The 19595-nt window shown below is 41.2% G+C and overlaps 1 protein-coding gene across 1 annotated transcript in view; it reads left to right on the top strand.

Moving 5' to 3' along the window:
* DNTT (DNA nucleotidylexotransferase) overlaps positions 1-19595 on the top strand; it is a 165612-nt gene that overhangs the window by 124472 nt on the left and 21545 nt on the right. Inside the window, exons 9-10 of the mRNA XM_060240826.1 lie at positions 11200-11463; positions 14538-14621. Of these exons, the coding sequence (XP_060096809.1) occupies positions 11200-11463; positions 14538-14621 (348 nt within the window). The remainder of the gene's footprint in view (positions 1-11199; positions 11464-14537; positions 14622-19595) is intronic.

Below are 19595 nucleotides of genomic sequence, written 5' to 3' on the forward strand. Positions count from 1 at the left end.
GAAAACACCCATACAAATGAACTCAGCCAAATATATAACAATAAGTTACCCTTTGAATTAGCCCATCAACTAAAAGACCATTTCTGCAGTAGGATCTTGCTGTACTTCTGAAAGATGTCAAGGTTCTAACAAGTCCCCAATGCACCCATTTATTCAACTGTGAAGCAGTCACTGAGCCTCTGTATGCCACTGTTAGATGACCAGGGAACATTCAAAATGTATTTTTTTAGAGTGTATGGCAAGTCTCAGAGGGTGAGCTATCAAGGACCTTAATGCATCAAGGGATTTATCAGCCTTAAAACCACCTTGAAATCATTCTTCAAAGGTACTTGAGATGCACAAAGACCTGAATGAATGCTCCTTGAGCACATTTCTTCATTATGATGCTATAAATGCATGAGTGAATATTTGAATCTGCAAAGACAGAATATGTAATAGAAAAATGATGTGCAACTGAGCATGGTGAAACTTGAAACCCAGTCATTTTCTCTTATTCCTCCCCTGCATTCCCTGTGGTTCATAATGGATAACCCCACTGCCCCACTATGTGGAACTGGCCCGGTGTTGTACCATTTTCATAATCCTTTTCCAACTATCAAGATATCTTCTGCCAGCAAAATCAAAATAAAGGGGAAAAAACAAAGAGGAGAATTATACTCTTTCTACTTTTTCTAAAAAGCATCTTTGATTTCTGTAAAAATGGAAAGCACTTTCATACTTGTGACAGTAAGCCTGCCTCTGTATTCATGCCTCTTCTGCTTTTGGGCAGCTGCTTCAAAGCTTAAAAATGCATCAAAGAATATTGCTGGGGTCACAATGTTGACTTTTTTTCAGCTGCTTTGTAGGAAGGAGGATTCTGCAGCATTTGACTTGTAAACTATGAATAAACCCACCTTCTCCCCTATATTCAGTAGTTAGGAAGGATTCCTCTTTTTCAGCTGAAAGTTTAACATTGTCAAATCTTCCCTAAAAGCTGTTGAAAAACTAATGGGGTAAGTCAACCCTGCGAAGCTCTTTGAAGTGGCATCATTGGGAATAAGAGAGCCTTGGAACAGAGGCAAAAAAACAACACTATCTTCTCAACTTAAAAGGGGAACAATAAAACAGAAAAGCTGCATTGCAGTTGATGGATAATGTTTTATAAAAATGCTCTTAAACATGCTTCATGGGCCTTTTAAAATGACTTCCCTGTGGGCCGCATTTTGGAATGCTGTAGGCTAGTCATTAGTATATATTGATATTCTTTATAATAAATGTATGTAGCCTGTATTTGGTGTAATATTTCAGTATGTAGATGAGAGGATGGTTCAAGAGAGTCCAAGCCTCCAGGATAGTAATTCAAATGCTCTCCTCGTGAATTGAGAAGTTCTTAAAAGGGGAGAACCATATATGGTTAATAAAGTCATATATAAAGCACTCAGACTGGCATATGAATAGAGCAGACTGAACTGAACTGTTGCCATTATAACTGGGGGATATAGCTCACGAAGAGTTGAAAACTCCCATCACTTCTGAATAATGATGGGCAACTGCCCCCATTCAAATTTGATTTTCCTGATTATGAAAGAGGGGGAAAGAAAGCTTGTAATGTTTGGTCACACTGAGTGTTCTCACTGTGCAACTTAGGAATTATTGCATGGGGATGTGCAGGGACCAACATTTAGCCAAAACAGCTGTATTACAATCTTTTTTTCTTCACTGTATATTCTGCATCATAATGTCTGGACTGCTGGATTCCTTACACAGAGGTTTTTGTTTTGATTTAATTGGCATGTTGGTCAAATTTTAATTTGGTTGGCTTATTGGGCAACAGAAAAGCTTTCCCCCCATCCAAATGTGCAAAAAGTCTTCTCTCTCCCAGCAGAACTAATTTCAGGTTTTGATGAACCCTGGGCAGACTGCTCAAATCCCCTTTCCTCTTATGCCCTCTATCAGAACCCCCACTCACAGTACTCTTCCTGCCCTGACCCACATACAATTATTGCACCTGCCTTTGTATCCTTTCCCTAACTGCTTGTGACCGCCTCCCCACAGTCATTTGCTATCCACTACATTAAAAATATCCCTACAGAACAAGGATGTGGCCTATTACTAACCTGTCTCTAATCTGCCCTTCCTGAGCAAAGTGATTGAGAGAGCAGTAGCAGACCAACTCCAAGTCTTCATGGTTTATTCATTCGCTCTAAACCTTTTTTGATCTGGACTTTGGGGTGGACTAAGGGATGGTGATGCTGGTAGGGAAGGTGGAGGTCTAGAAGGACATTGTGCTCTCCATTTTAGATGGCGTTCAGCTGACTCAATCAGAAGCCTTAGGGTTATTTATACTGGATCCAACATTACTGCTGGAGAAGCAAGTTATTGTAGCTGAAAAAACCTGCCTTCTTCCAACTGGAAGAAACCCCCCTACCTTGATATGGATGATTTGGCCACTTGGATCAAGACTAGACTACTGTAATGCACTCTGTGTAATCCTCCGCTAAAAGGTTGGTGCTGAATGTGACTGCTCAGCTATTACTGGAAGCCAGATGGAGTATTTATTTTATTATTTCATTCGATTTATATCCCGCCCTACCCCACCGAAGCGAAGTGGGCTCAGAGTATGTGTTTTACTGCCATTCTGCTCACTCCATTGGTTGCTCAAAAGTTATAGGGCTCAATTTAAAGTAGTAGCTACCACATTCAAAGCTCTTCATGGCTTTAGTCTCTCATAGCTGCAGGATCACCTCTCCCATGCTCCACCACAACAAATTTTGCTTATGTGCAGGGCCTTCTATGGGTGCCACCCTGCAAATAGGCAAAATCAACAAATACATTCTCTGTTGTGGCCCCCATCATATGGAGTGGCCTGCCTGCTGAGGTTAGAAAGGCTCCCTCTCTCCTGCCTTCCTGCAAGCTGTGTAAAAACTGGATTTTCTGAGAGAGCCTTTTGTATAGGAAATAGGACTGCACTATAACAATATGTTCAGAAAGAAACTTGGGTAAAGGTTAGGGACTGTAGACTGCACCACCGTGTATAGCTCATAAAATCTGTTGCAATATGCAGATTCCTACTATAAGTAGCTTTTGCATGTTTGACATGTCTTGTTAATAGTTAATACTTATGCTTGCTTCACCTCTGGTTGCATCCAGATGTCTACAAGTCAAATCCTACTGCATTGGTTATTGGATGTCCCATCAATATTGATTGTACTGACTTTTTGTTTTCTGGTAGTATCTGTTTTCCCATAATATTTTAATACTTTTGTTTCAAAACATTTGTTAAATATCCCTTTTACAAGAACTCAAGGTGGGTTACTATGATTTAAAAATTCATAATATAACAGAGCAATAAAAATGAAATACGATGGAATTATTTTGACATTCTATTTCTTGCAGCTATACAGCACCAGTTTTCGAGGCTTTTTTTTTTGCTGTGTGCAACATTTCATGCTCTGATTGGAAGTACAAACAATAATATGAAAAGTAATAGCCATTGAAAGTCAATGGCACTTTCCCATTTGATTTTGAAAGTCTAGCCCTTGGGCGCCTAAATAAATGTTTTGAGTTCTATTGACAATCTATTGGCTTTTAGCTGTTGAACTCTGAACACAACTACAGTGAAACTTGTGCTTGCAAAGTTCTTTGAGAGCTCATAGACCTCTCCATTTAAAAAATGTTGTTTAATGTTCTAAAAACAATCTCATGTCTGAATGATGTTATACCATTGATGAAAAATCACAAGAGCTGCATCTGCTGTGGTTAAAACAATTAAAAGTTAGTGCATGGCGTTGCATAGTGGCAAGGTAGATTGTACAGGTTTCTGATTCAGGCAAATTGGGGGTAGAATATAAGTTTCCCTGTTTATGTAACTTGTTTGGCAATTTTATTATGTCATCTATTTTACTTTGGTCAGTCATTGAGGGGTGTGTGAGCATGCTGGGCACACCAAAGTTCTACCCCTTGCCAATGAAAATCTTATTCAGTCACCTTTCTGTCTTTTGAGATTTCAACAGGCATTACCCAGGACCACCACTGAACATAATTAAGGGGTTGGAACACCTTTTCTGTGAGGAAAGGCTGAACAGTCTGGGACTTTTCAATTTAGAAAAAAGACAACTAAGAGGCAATATGACAGAGGTTTATAAAATCATGCTTGGCTTAAAAAGATTGGATACAGAGGTTTTTTTCTTTCTCTATCCCCAAATACTAGAGCTTGAGGGCATCCAGTGAAGCTGCTGGCCAGTAAATTCAGGCCAGAGAAAGGAAAATACTTCTTTGCTCCATGAGTGATTAAAATTGGAGTTCCTTGCCAGAGGATGTAGCGATGGCCACAGGCATAGATAGCTTTAAAAGATTAATAGAGGATAGGTCTATCCCACTGCTTTTTGCAAAAAAAAAAAAAAGGGGACGATTTCCAGTTTTTTTTTTTTAACAGTTTGGCCCTTAACATAGAATAGATTATCTTCTGACTAGAGTTGCCAAGTCCCCCGCAGCCTCTGGTGGGGGACTGTACCATACAGTTTTCCCTCCCAAATTGCTAGAGCGTCTGAGAAAACAATAGAGTTTTCCCAGAAGCTCCTAGAGTGGCTGGCATGTGATGTTAACGCAAGATGATGCCACTGCAAGTGACTTCATAGCTCTGGCAACATCAGGGGAGGATCCCCCCCCGCCAGTCCGGGAACTTGGCAGCCCTACTTCTGACCTCCAAATATTGTTGAAGTAACTGGATAGAGAAGAAGGATGCTCACATTTACTTGAATTAAGAGGTCTGAAAATCTAGAGATAGCAAAAACTTGGGTGGATGAGTGGATATGTGTTCATCTTAATAGGCTGATTTACCCTGACATTTTCTGCCTGATCTTTAAGAGGAAGGTAGCACTATAGATTTTTTGTAAGGCTATACCTTGGTCATGGAAAATGAAAAGTTAAATAAGAGTTTAAAATTTGCACATTAGATGGACTCTAGACTTATGCAGTTTGTAATTTTTCCAGGCGAACAATTTCCACGTGTTCCTGTTGGTAGAACAGTGGTTGCCTGCTATGTGAAACAATTACAGTCTCACTCATGCTGACTGGTTTAACAGCTGTCTAAAGATGGAAACATTTGTGCTTGTCAAGTGATGCTAGATGGAGATTCCAGGTCAGATCCTCAGTTAGCTTGAATTAGCACAGCTTCTCTGGGAGTCAGTGGGCTGTTGACATTTTACACTGGACGAGGCCTTGGCATGCTCTTGGATATTATGAATAATGAGTGATACCTTATAGACTTCAAAAATATTGCAAAAACCTATAGGGTGAGAAGTAGTGAATCAGCTGCCAATAATTTGTCATGTTTTTTGAGGATAAATGTAATTATGTTTTGTAATGGTGGCTGAAATGAAGGGGCAAATAAAAGGTGCTAAAAGCCCCAGTTTAATTGAAGAGCATGATTGTGAGACATCTGAACAGATATGGCCAGAGAGGGCAGGAGCCTAGCTTACTCCAGTGACTCTGTTAGTTTCTCAACCCAGGCAATACAGGTAGAGCTTGTCCAGGGCTTTTTTCCTTGGGGAACATGGTGGAATGGAGTTCAAGAACACCTTCATGGAAACAAAATTCTCAAAAAATATTTAAAAGTTCATGAGAGGCACCCATGTGTTTCTCCTTCATTTCTTTCTTGAGAGTTCTGGCAGCTCTCTCTCTTTTTAATGCCCTGAGTTTGTCCTTTATACTTCATCCTGATTGAAACATGTTCCATGGCCCCTGTGTGAGAACAGGCCTTTTAGAAATGGTGGCAACTCAGAACTGTGTCGGCATTCTGAACATCTTTCTCCTCCTAGAACATGACTATCCTAATATCCAGATTCCTCTTAATCTGTCCTCTTCAGTGTTGTTCTTGTATGCACTGGTCTTACAACCACAGGATGAAGTTACAACCACCAAATTTAGCTAAAGAGTTAAAAAGAATGCATTCAGTTTGTAGGTGCATCATCAGTTGCGCTGTACATGGCTAAAGTAGCACAAGTACATCTCTCTTAATAATTATGATCTCTAAACAATGAGGGGAAAAGATAGAAAGTTGTTCATGTAGGGTTGCCAGAAACCCGCTGGGGGCAGAGGAACACCTGATTTTTGGGGTGCTTCCTTGCTGCCTGCCAGCTTGCCTGAGGGGAAAAATCCCACCCCCAATTGGCTTGAAAGGTGACATGCCAACATCACACACAGATGCTTGGGACATCTATGCTTGGGGCATAGAGTTTGGGGCAAAACTCTATGGTAAAATTGGCTACAAACCATAGAGTTTTGCCCCAAAAACTAGAGCATCATCCTCCAACAATGACATGATGATGTCACTTCCAAGTGATGTCATTATGCTGCGCACACAAATCACTCTTGGAGAGGCACAAGTATCTCCCTGCTGACTGCCAGGTAGCACCGGGCAGCCCTATGGTCATGGGATTGCATGCAGAAGTTAAAATATTGAATAAAAATACTGGCACAATAGGCAATATGCAATTTCCAGATTAGGATCTTTTAAGGTTTTTACAGCTAACTGCCTTTGCTCTAAAAGGCACTTTTTGTAACCTACAGAAATGCTGTATCAGCTGCATTCTGTGAAACAAAGGTATTGTCCAGTGCCTCATCAAATTAGGTTAATCAGAAACCTTCTCCCAATGGATATATCCTAGGAGTTGATTGCTATTTAAAAGTGGCATTCTGACTTTGAGTCAGATTTCAGTTGCTTGCTGAGGTCAGCACCTGAGTAACTGTTGCCTAATTGTGTTTTTTAACTGGAAAAAAACCCTGATCTAACTAGTTTGGTAGTTTTTGTATGTTCTTCCTGCTTTCTTTTACAAATTCCTAAGCAGCTTAATGATGGTAAAGCAATAAAGAGAAATGTTTAGTCTTGAAATGCCCTTCTCATCACATTTGCTACCCAGCACCAGCTGCAGATTCTGAAACTATATCCACTTGAGTTTACGTGATTTGATCATCAAGGGGGAAAAAGAGACTGATTCATAGCTGAGTTTTATTACTGACATGTTTAATAGGCCCATAATTGCCTGGAGGGATCCAAAGGGAGTAAAATGTTTTCTGGATGGGTCCAAACCAGAAGATTCCTATAACGAACGAATAATCTCCATTTTGTGTCTCTCCAAAATGGCAGAATACATTGTAAAACCTCAAAATGAATATAAAAGATGCCTAGAGGTACTATCCTAAAAGTATAGCAGAAATCAGACCCAGAAAACAAAAATATAAGACAAATAGCATTACAACAGATGGAAAAAACTGGGCAGCAAAAATCAAACAGCTAGATTTGATTCCAGTAAGAGCTTAGAGGCCAACTAGATTTTTGGGGTTTGAGATTTCGAGAGTCAAGACTGAAGAAGGCAGGTTTGACTCTTGCAGGCTCATACTCTGAGCGCCTTACTGGTCTCTAAGGTGCTACTAGCCTTGAATCTGCAGACCAACACAGCTGCTCTCTGAAACAAAAATCAAACAGTGTCACTCAATATGACAGAAGAAAGGTCAATTTGAAAATCCTATGTAATAAACATTAGCATGTAACCAGTAGAGTAGTGAAAGCTGCCAGAGTGCAGACAGTAGTAGACAACATATTTATCCTCCTCTCATTGTAAATTCAAATGCATGAAACCTTGAAAAAAATAATGTCGAGTGAGAGAAAACAATTAAAATTGATTTCCAAGGTAGTGACATCTGGAAATGTTATGGATTTCAGCTTCTTATAATTTGCTACCTTGTGTTTAGCAATTTTTGCATATAGATAATCTCTATTCATGAAGGCTTGAAACCTGAAGCATCCATGAGAGAGTAAAGTGGGCTTCAGCTCAGTGAAATAAATCAGTGTACATAACTTGGTAGTGCTCTGTACAGCTCTGATGATGGACTGTGGACTAACTGTTGACTTAAGTGAAACCTGGAGTTCCATAGAAAAGAGTCTGTGAGCTGTATAAACACAAGTTTCTTAGCTGCATACATCCTGTACAATCTGTGATCCCCTTCTGTAGAGAAATGCAAAATTTCGCTTTCATTTATTCACCTTTATTACCTGACTGCTACATCAAAGTTTTCAAACCATTATTTGCTGTTTTTCTGTGATGCTGACATTTAATTTAGGAGGTGTTAGTTAGGACTACTACCTTTATTAAAATAGTTTTACCCCATCAGGTTTCCAAAGTATTTACAAAAAACAACCCATTAGAACAATAACATAATATATTTATCACAAAAATCCATGCACAGAATAAATCACCAAACAAGATCAGTATAGATCCTACAGAATTAACACAAAATACCAGCATAAAGGCAAATTTTAACAGTAGTTTGTGCAATGGTGAATAGTGCTAGTACTTGGTGAATGAATCTAGGGAAGTAATTTTACAGCCAGGGTGCCATCACAGAGAAAGCCTTGTCTCTGATAACTAATCATTTTGTCTCCATATATGAGGCAGCCAAGAACAGGGCCTTCACAGAAGATCTTAACTACTGGGCAGTTTTCTATGTATTTCTTTCTTTCTTAGATTTAATGGATTACCCTATCCCTATCAAAGCCAGGCTCTAGGTGATGTACAACAGGGCTTTTTTTTTCCATTAAAAAAACCAGCAGGAACTCATTTGCATATTAGGCCAGACCTCCTGAAGCCAAACCAACCAGAACTGCGTTTCTGTGCATTCCTGCTCAAAAAAAGCCCTGATGTACAACAATAAGAAGATACATAAGTTTAAAACAATAAAACATTCCAGATAAAATATTAAGTCTTATGAACTCCCCGATTGCATCTTGTCAATTTCTACTGTTTCATCACGTTGGGGAAAGAGTAGCTTGGAGAGGTGGAGAAGTTAGATGCCAGTTTGGCAACTGTTGCTGTCCTTACTTGAAAGCCTTGCGAAACATCTCTGCCTTACAGCATCACTGTCCCATTATGAACCTGTTGGTTTCTAAAAAGTCTTAAAGTAATCTAATCCGGATATTATCAAGGCATAGGTAAACATGGGAATATCATGTTTGTCTAGAAAGGTTTAGCTTGCATACCAGCTAAAGGTGCTTGGAGCCACAAGTATTGTTTGGGTGTCCATATACATAGGTCACCAGCTGCAGAATGGATCCTAAATGGGAAGGACAAAACAAGGTGAGTTTAATTTTCCTGGTCAACTGTACATCCTAAGCAACAACACTCTATGCAACAGCACCTCCACTTTACATGCTTTATGTTCCTCAGTCAATGCACATCATTGGCATATTGATAATTTCTCACTCCAGACCTCCCCTAGCAGTTCCATGTAGATGTGAAATAGTATGGGGGACAGGCTGAGCCTAGCAACCAGTGGGAGGGTTGAGCCATTGAGAATGGCACAATGTCAGCTGCTTGTCAATGTCAGTAAAACTACAGACTTTCCAGTGATTTCTAGAGCTACCTGCTGTCACTTCTGTGATTTCTTTGGAAGTGATATAGTGACGCAGCTGCTGTTGCCTGTTTTTTTTTTTTTTAATTTAGGGCTTTTTAAAAAACCTAGTTTTCCTCCATATCAGGTTGTTTGGAAGCCCTAATGGGGAGCGGGGGGAAGTAAGAAGCAGTCACATGGAACCCCATGATATAAACATTATGGGGTGGAATAATAGTTTTCCAGTAGCATCTTTTGTACTGAATCCATCTATAAGAGCACTACTTGCATTATCCCAATTTCTGTTCTGCAAAAACTGGTCTGGAAAGAAGCTGTGGTCATAGAGGCTATGAGGCAGTAGACCTTTGAGACCTAACAAGCAGCCCCTAGTCTTCCTGGCCCAACCAGAAGTATGGGTGGGCTAGATGCAGTGCCACTAATCACAGTGCAGGGAACACTCTCACATTGTTGCTAAGGAAAGCTATCCAGAGGGGAATGCTGTTGAGAGGGAAATGAACCCAGGCAGAAAGGCAAGAGGGGCTAAGTTTGTGCCAGCCTCCATCACCCACACCCTCTAGAAGGTAAGCTTCGTTCCAAAATGGTCCTCACTTTGATCAAGGAAATTACTGATGCATGGGCATCCGGCTCCAGCAAACAGTCAGCCAGGACTGCAGAAAGCAGCTCATGAATAGAACAAGAGTATTAAAACTTACCTGGCTGAAGTGCTCTTTAAGTTGAACAGCTTGACATTCTTACATGGCAGAGTGACTGATGAGTGTATATTGTGCTTATCTTTAGTTAGACAAAAGTTGGCTTTAAATCTGCATTAGATCTTAGCCTTGCCTTAAGTATGAGGAGCAAAATAGGACATTGTTACATTTCCCCCCATTGTCAAGTCACAGCTGACTTATGGCAACCCCATAGGGTTTTCAAGGCAAGAGACATTCAGAATTGGTTTGCCATTGTCTGCCTTTGCATCACGACCCTGGTATTCCTTGGAGGTCTCCTATCCAAATTCTAGCCAGGGTTGACCCTACTTAGCTTCTGAGATCAGTCGAGATAAGACTAACTTGGGCTATCCAGGTCAGGGCATTCTTACTCAGCGAAGTGCAGATGAGTCCAGGAACAAATCACTTGGTAAGATATTCCATCAGTTTGTATTGAATGAAGATTTTTCTCCTTGGGTTTTTTGAAGGCTGAATTCACAGAATACTGGAATAGCATCAGCATGGCTTGATTCCATCCTGTTTCAATATCTGGAGCTCTATAGGTGTGGGTCTCATTTTGTCCTTCAACAGCATTGCAATCACTTAGGGTATGGAGATGATAGTAAGAATGTACCCATTCATTCTGACTCACTTGGATCCCCATTACAAATATTATTGGAATGGTGTGGGTTCAGCTGATATGCTGCTTTGGTAACACATGAATCATTGCCAAGGCTGATTGTAATGTCTAGAATAACCAGACTTCTGAGAGCCAGTTTGGTGTAGTGGTTAAGAGTGGTGGACTCTAATCTGGAGAACTGGGTTTGATTTCCCACTCTTCCGCTTGCAGCCAGCTGGATGACCTTGGGTTAGACACAGTTCTCTCAGAGCTCTTGTCAGCCCCACCTACCTCACATGGTGCCTCTTGTGTGAAAAGGAAGGGAAGGTGATTGTAAGCTGCTTCGAGCCTCCTTCAGGTAGTAAAGGGCAAGGAATAAAACCAATTCTTTCTCTTCTTCTTCACTCCAAGTAGCCAGGCCCTAAACCATTGCTGAAAAAGTGAGATATATGCATTAGATTGTTAGTTAATTGAAATAATTAACCATGAGTTGTTTGTTCTTTCTAGGGTTTGCTCTTATTCTATGACATTATTGAATCGACATTCGAAAAGACAAAGCTGCCAAGCAAAAAAGTTGATGCTTTAGATCATTTTCAAAAATGCTTTGCAATTTTAAAGTTACACAAAGAAAGAGTGGATGGCAGCAATGCCATTGTTTCAGATGATTCAGCTGAGGAAGAAGTGAAAGACTGGAAAGCAATCCGAGTGGATCTGGTTGTAAGCCCATTCGAACAGTATCCATTTGCCCTGTTAGGATGGAGTGGATCAAGGGTAAGTAATCTTTTATAACACTAACTTAACTTTGACAATGCAAGGTAGCCTGGAGATCCCTAGATCTAAAATGTATTTATGAGGTTTTGCTATTGCTTTCCCTCTTTCTGTTATTAATATCCCAGGCTTCTTCCAAGGAGTAGACTACTGTTTTTATCTTCACAACAGGCTGATAAATAGTGATTTAAAAACTTAACTCATTTGAACCTCAGTTTCTCTAATCTGCTGTCAGCCAACAGGACAGCATCATCAACTACATGGCCCAGTAAAGTGGTGCACCTGGAGAACTCTGTAGAACGTGACCTGTTGTCATCTTTTGCTGATCTCCCTAAGGTGGAATGACTGAAAATCATAGATAGGCTGGAAGAGGTGACACTGACAGTTATTGTGAAATGCTAAAGAATTTTTGAAAACTTGCCTTTTTATACTGAAGTATAGCACCACAGAGTTTTTACATTTAACGTTCTGTAATGTTGTGCCTATAATATTGTATTTGTTTTTAGATGCCATTTGGTCTGTTAGCCACCCTGAGTCTGTTTGAGGAGAGGGTGGGATATAAATATGATATAATAAATAAATACATAAACTAAACTAAACCAAACTCTGCATAGTGAATTTAGAGTCAGAATAATTTATAAAACTTTCACTTGTTCAGATTCTGCAGAAATATTTGAAATATTTTAGCAATTGTACAGCATAGGTGACAGTGGTTTGCAGTTTTTAGATTTTTGCTGCTTTTTTGATGGCCCTGGCTAGCTGCATCATGGCAGATCTCAGAAGTTTAGCAGGCAAAATAGTGGGTAGCCATGCTGGTCAGCAGTAGAAGAGTAAGCTTTGAGGCCAGTAGCACCTTAAAGACCACATGATTTCCAGGGTATAAGCCTTCAAGAATAAGAAAGCTCTCTTCATCAGATGGCAAAGTAGGTTTTCTCTTCAAGCCATGCACTTTGTCTCCTCTCCTGTGCTCACTGTGAATCGATACTGCTTTTGTCATGCAAGCTCTGTTTCCTACCCAGAACCAGAGCTTCCATGACATTTTTCCCTTTCTTTTTACAAATTACCCTAATTTAATTTTCAGTTGCTTTTGGTGCCTTTTTCTTGACATCATCTTGGCAGACCTTTATGCCCCGGCCAGGTTATAAAATTGGTCAAAATTGCCTGATTAATTAATAGCTGTTACAGCTATTATGAATTGTCTTTGACTGGAACTGGAGCCTGTATTTTGTGTGTGATTGGCAGATGGTGATGGCATTTGTCTTTCACCAAGAAACGTACACTGTAGAATGACATCTTAGTAAAGCAGGATACTTTGTGCTTCAAAAGAAGTGTTCTTTGCTCTGGAAGAGAGACTTGCAGTTGCTAACCAGCTTTGGATATGTGTAAATAAATTCAGCTGCCACTAGTGGGAGTGGGTCTTGCTGCTATTATGATGGCGTGCCTGTTGAAGATATCTCTATTTCAAAGATTCTTTCCAAATTACAGTACTATTCTGATATTAAAAACTTGCTGTCTTTAAAATTTAAAATGCTCTTGATAAACAAGAAACAAAGATTCACTTTGTCAGTTAATTGGCAAAAAGCAGCCAGTGGGGAACCACCACCCAGGACATAGAGAAACAAAGACAAGAAAAGAATGTTAACAAGAAATCAGATGACCAGAATAGGATAGAATAAATGATCCATTTTAAATATTAACAAAGTGAAAAACAGATGTCTGTTTTTCTCTTGAACTTTGAATATGACAGTTGGACATATTCAATAGTTGAGAATCAATTTTGTCCCTTAAAAGAATGCATTTGCAACAGTGTGTTTTAATTCAAACCAAGGCACATGAAAAATTGTTTAACATCCCTAATGGAAATCATATGCAAAGCAATTCTGCTCTTTAGTTCATGATAAGCATGAAATGATGAGAACTAGAAACATACCAGGAACTTTTTTTTTTAAAAAAAGGAACATATGAAGCTGCCTTATACTGAATCAGACCCTTGGTCCATCAAAGTCAGTTTTGTCTACTCAGACTGGCAGCGGCTCTCCAGGGTCTCAAGCTGAGATTTTTCACACCTATTTACCTGGACCCTTTTTTGGAGATGCCAGGGATTGAACCTGGGACCTTCTGCTTACCAAGAAGATGCTCTACCACTGAGGCACCATCCCTCCTCAAAAAGCTAGCTTTGTTTAAAAACTTTCAAGAGAATAGATGCTTATGCAAAAAACATCCTTGAACCTTTTAGAACTGCATTCATGGCTTCTAAGACTCTTTAATCAACATGTGTCTAAATTGTAGTTGTGAAGTAGTGAAGAGTGTGGAGGAGGGGCAGGTGAAACAGGACAGAAACTGTTCTGTCCCTTTAGCAGTCCTTTCCAGATACAATAGGAAGTGTAGATTAAGCCCTAACAAACACTCTATGGAGTGTGTTTCCTTGGCAGTGTCTTTTAAATGTCTTCAAGCAGGCACCTCTAAGCATTTTGCAAACTTGTGTGCTCACTGAAAAAGTGCAAACACCTCAGGTTTTGACTCAGACAAATTGTGCGAGTCACAAGCAAATGGAGTCCAGTAGGTGTTTAAATTAAACCATCTCTTCTTATAAAACTATACCAATCAGTGAGGCCATTAGTATCAGACAAAGCTAATGTGATATAGTATTGCATGTCAAAAGACAGTTCCTCTGGGTGAGCATCCATTAAGGCACTCGCTTGAACCGTAGGCTACATTCATTATAGGGAAGAGGGTAATGTATGATCACATGTTCATATTTCTTAATGTTATCTCTACAGCAAGAGGGACCTGACAGACTTCCTTGTAAGTGGCGACTGTTTTCCCATTCTTTTAAGACCAGCCTAATGAGATCCATCTTCCCTCTTGTGTTTCCAAATCCAACCAATTTCAAGCCTAAACTTGACATAATTGTGTGTGTTTGACATAGGTCTGCGCTCAATCAGATGCTATGATGGAGTTTTTATTTGCAACTGAGAATACTGTGTCTTCTTAAAGAGCTTCCTTTAAGCAGGTTTGAATTTAATATATTTATTTTGGTTTGTTAGACTAACATTGAGGCTTTTATGTGTTGGCAGCAATTTGAACGTGACTTGAGGAGGTATGCCAGCCATGAAAAGAAAATGATGCTCGATAATCATGCTCTATATGATAAAACAAAGGTATTTTCTATTCTCTCAAATGTCACAAATGCAATTAACCTCCTTCTGAGTGCTGTCTATTTTGACTTATACTTGTCTATCATCATGTCAAACAATAACACCCAATCCTTCGAGCAAACACAACATTTCTAGTATAGTTGCAAATGTGTATTGGAAATCAGTTAATAATCATCTGCACAGCCTGGAATGCATTCACAGAATATATGGGTTCAAATAGGTAAGTCTGGGCACTTCAGTAAGTCCTGGTGCCTTGAGGACAACCTTTCACTGCTTTTAAACTCAGTACAACTGCCTTGCCTTTTATCTCCTGCAAAAATCCATTGCCAAGGAAGTCCAAGCCTTCCTCCTTCCTGCCCTATTGTACTATGGTTAGAATTTACCTGATGATGTTCTTTTGCAGTGCTTTGAAGTATTACTTGGTTAGTGATTTCAAGACGTCATGGACAATAGTCCAATGAAAGTTTTCAAACCTTCTCTCTCATCTAAACTAGTAGTCCCACTGAGCCCCACCTTTATATTTGGTTTAGCAGAAAACACTGGCAAAGAAAGTCTGTTCACTTTGTAAATCATCATGGAGTGGACAAAATATTCATGTCAATACTTCCATAGACCGCTACAGAAATACCGAAGACCAGACGGTCTTCATTATTCACTCACTCTGACATCTAGCTCAAGGCATCAAACCATTTTATTCACTCACTTTGGCAACAAGCATCCAACTGCTGAAGGGACTTAGGGTTTCCAGCTCTGATCTAGGAAATTCCTGGAGGTTTGTGGGCAGTGCCTTTGGAGAAGGGAATCTGAGGAGGGATTGGCCGTGGCTGAGTGGCTCAGGCCGTGGCTGAGTGGCTCAGACTGAGTGGACTGAGATTGAATCCTGCGAAGACAGAGGTCCTTTGCCTGGGTCGTCGGGGACCGGGGGGGGGGGGGAAATCCCCTTGCCAGCTTTTGACGGTGCGCCGCTGACGGCGGCGGATAGAGTCAAGAGCCTGGGGGTGCTATTGGAGCCTTCCCTAAAGATGGAGGCTCAGATAGCAACCACTGCCAAGTCCGCGTTCTTTCATCTTAGACAGGCAAGGCAGTTGGCTCCCTTCCTGGACCGCGACGACCTAGCAACAGTGATCCATGCTACGGTCACCTCGAGGTTGGACTACTGCAATGCCCTCTACATGGGGCTGCCCCTGTGCCGGACTCGGAAATTGCAGCTGGTGCAGAATGCCGTGGCTCGGCTGTTATTGGGCCTCCCAAGATGGGGGCACATTCGGCCGGGTCTTCAGGCTCTGCAGTGGCTTCCAATAACATACCGAGTCCGGTACAAGGTGCTGGTCATTACCTTTAAAGCCCTATATGGCCTGGGACCTGCCTACCTGAAGGACCGTCTCTCCCCACATGTTCCCCAGAGAGTACTGAGGACTGGGACTCAAAACCTTCTCACCATCCCCGGGCCTAAGGAAGTCCGTCTTAAGACAACCAGAGACAGGGCCTTTTCCATAATGGCCCCTACATGGTGGAACCAGCTGCCGGAAGAGGTGAGGGCCCTGCGTGACCTTGCTCAGTTCCGCAGGGCCTGTAAGACAACCCTCTTCCGGTTAGCTTACACCTGACTGGGAAATAAATGTAGCTTATTAGACTTCTGTGAACCATACTGTATAGATTTGATGTTAGGATTTTAAGGTTTTTAGGTTTTTAAATGTTCTGACTTTTTAAATGTTTATATATGTAATAATAATCTAAACTCTGTTTTATTATTTGCTGTGAGCCGCCCTGAGCCATTTTTATGGGAAGGGCGGGATATAAGTAATAGAATGAATGAATGAATGAATGAATGAATGAATGAATGAATGAATGAATAAATAAATAAATAAATAAATTTCACCTAGAATCCATGGCATACTGTAATGTACTCAGTGACGAGACGTGTTGAAGGCAACATACTTTATTAGTGGGTACATCACAAGAGAGAGAATGGCGGGCCGGGTCCTGATTATATACATGCCTCGGAACAACCCTCCGTGAGGCCAGGTCCAATCCTGGTCAGTTAAACTTCCCGCCACAGATCTTGATTGGCGGTGCGTATTAGTGAGCTACATCCGGGGACCAGTGGGGTTCCACTGGTCACCTCTGTAGCATGCGCTGTGCTGTACATAGGGATTAGAATGCAGGACAAACACATACCATTCAGTGTGCCTTTGAAGCTACCATTATCTCTGGGAAGATAGTTTCAGGTGAATAGTCATGTTGGTCTGCAGTAGAACTTCTACTGTAGAAGAGCTACATTCTAATTCAGTAGCACCTAAAAATTAACAAGATTTCCAGGATATTTCCAGATCTGATTAAAGGAGCTTTCACTCTTGAAAACTTAGACCCTGAAACCTTGTGGGACTTTAAGGTGCTACTTGATTTGAATCTAAATTTTCTCCAGAGACACTGATCTATGTGGTCTGGAGATCAACTGTAATTGCCCCCCAAGTCGGAATAAAGAGGTGGACACAAATGAGTTGGTAAAGGGCCACTTTATTAAATGAACACATAAAAGACAAGGGCAACCAGAACTGCGGCCAGGTCAGGGCCAGGGGTCTCAACAGACTGCTCTCCTGCTTTTTAGCGGGCAAGAGACCCGGCCCCCCCAGCTGGAGCTGTGTGCCACAGCTCCCGTCAGGCAGGCACAGCAGGGAGGCGCGCACCGGAAGGCCCAGACACCAGACGCATGTCTGAGTGAAAGGCACCCATCCAATCGAGTCTCTAGGACAGTCTGCATTCACACACCTAGGGTCACCAATACCCAAAGGTTGATCCTGCCAGACTCCTAACTCCCCAAAAGGGGGAGGCTTACCGATCCTCCCCAGGCCGCATGGCACCATAAACCCAGTAAAACCTGCCCTCAGTAAGTGACCAACCTAACAAAGCCACCTTCCCATAGCCAATTCCACAATCCACTGATATGCTATGGAGGGTAGGCAAAAAACACACCCCAGTCACAAGCCAAACGGCTGGGGAGTAAAAAATTCCTACCCGGCTCTTCACTAAATGAGGTGACCAGCACTTGCCTACATAACAAACAGGGCGGGCGGGAGGGCTGAGAGACATCGAGGGACTGAAGAGAGGGGGCGAAGGCTTTCAGGAGCCTGCTCAAGCCCCGCCCCCACAAAAGATGCGCCCAAACAGGCGCACGAAATCTGCTCTCTCTCCCAGGGAGGCAAACGTTCCCCGGCGGCCAAGCCATGTTGCGGCCTGCCGCCAGAGATACCATTCTAAGAGAACTTCTGGCCTTACATGGAGGCTGGCAGCTTTAGGACACATCCTGCCATTCCACTCAGCAAGATTTGGAACTTTCCTTCGGAAAGGAGTGTTTCTCCAACTTTTCAGTGTCTTTTCCACCAGAAGAAGAGTTATTCCATCAGAAGAAGGTTCCTTAGGCTACAGGAGAGGTTCAGACTTTCTTATATTGGAATAATAGGGTACAGTCCATGTTGTGTTTCAAAGCCATATCCCACATAAGCATACCGCAGCCTCCACAATCGCCAAAGGAAACAAAAAAGCATGCTAATCTACCACAGAATTTCTAGAATGAGGTAGAAAGCATGAACACACCAGTTGAATGTACTATACATTACAAATGAAAGCAAATGCCCTGTGAAAACAGAACTGCATATAATAAATATAATAAATAAATGGGCCCAGCCCAATGCTTACAGGGCACGGAATGCTCCTTTGCCTAGGATATCCCTGACAAACCTATGGATCACTTCCGTGTACTCTGCAGGTACAGAGAAAAGAAGGAAATAATGCTAATGGTTAATACAGCTGTAGGTGCCTTATGTATACCATAAAGGGATTATTCTAGTAGTGTTCCTGCAGCAATTATAAAGGTAATTATATTATGTATTATAAAGGTAAGTCTTTAAAAAATTAGCTCAGTAGTATTTAAGAGACTCTAAAGTAAACAATCTTTTATATGTCTTAATAGTTTTATATGGCTTCACTTTACTTCTTTTTTCTTTTATTTTCTAAATAGCTGGAGCACAGCTTTTGAAATTTCAAAATAATAATAATGGTAGCTGAATGACTTTGGTCCTTTTCTATTCTAGCATGCCAGGCTTACACAGGCTTGTTGGTTAATTGCCTTATAAATTACTATTCGTTGTCAGCTTCCTGCATTTCAGCAGTTGCTTTATGGCAGCTTCGCAGCAGTTTGCAGCACTGTGAGTCTTTTGGGACAGATAGCTTTTTGTTTCAGCTAGTTTTGCTACAATCCTAGGCTGTACTCTGGGTTGTCCTATGCTTCAGATAAATTTGGACATACATAAATTCTGTTTTTTTTCTTTTCACATTCTACATTCTGTCTATATCTTGTTACAGACAGGACTCTTTCAGTTATCCAAAATTTGTAGTTTATTTATTTATTTATTTATTTATTCGGGATTTATATCCCGCCCTTCCCAGGAGTGGCTCAGGGCGGCTTCCAACAATAACAATTTAACAATTTAAATAGAACAATTAAATACTTCACATTTAAACATTAAAACCAATACATTTCAATTCATAAAAACAAAGCAGCTTAAAACCAATAACATATCATTTTATATAAACAGATGGCAGGCCAGTTACGTCAAGTTCCATCCCGGCTAGGTGTAAGCTAGCCGGAAGAGGGTCGTCTTACAGGCCCTGCGGAATTGAACCAAGTCCCGCAGGGCCCTCACCTCTTCCGGCAGCTGATTCCACCAAGTGGGGGCCATAACGGAGAAAGCCCTATCTCGAGTGACTTTCAGGCGGGCTTCTTTTGGCCCGGGGATAGAGAGGAGATTTTGTGTTCCTGACCTCAGTGCTCTCTGGGGAACGTATGGGGAGAGACGGTCCCTCAGGTAGGCAGGTCCCAGGCCATATAGGGCTTTAAAGGTAATAACCAGCACCTTGTACCGGACTCGATACATCACTGGAAGCCAGTGCAGAGTCCGAAGACCCGGCCGAATGTGT

This window comes from Heteronotia binoei, chromosome 6 (assembly GCF_032191835.1).
Source record: "Heteronotia binoei isolate CCM8104 ecotype False Entrance Well chromosome 6, APGP_CSIRO_Hbin_v1, whole genome shotgun sequence".
NCBI classification, from domain to species: Eukaryota; Metazoa; Chordata; class Lepidosauria; order Squamata; family Gekkonidae; genus Heteronotia; species Heteronotia binoei.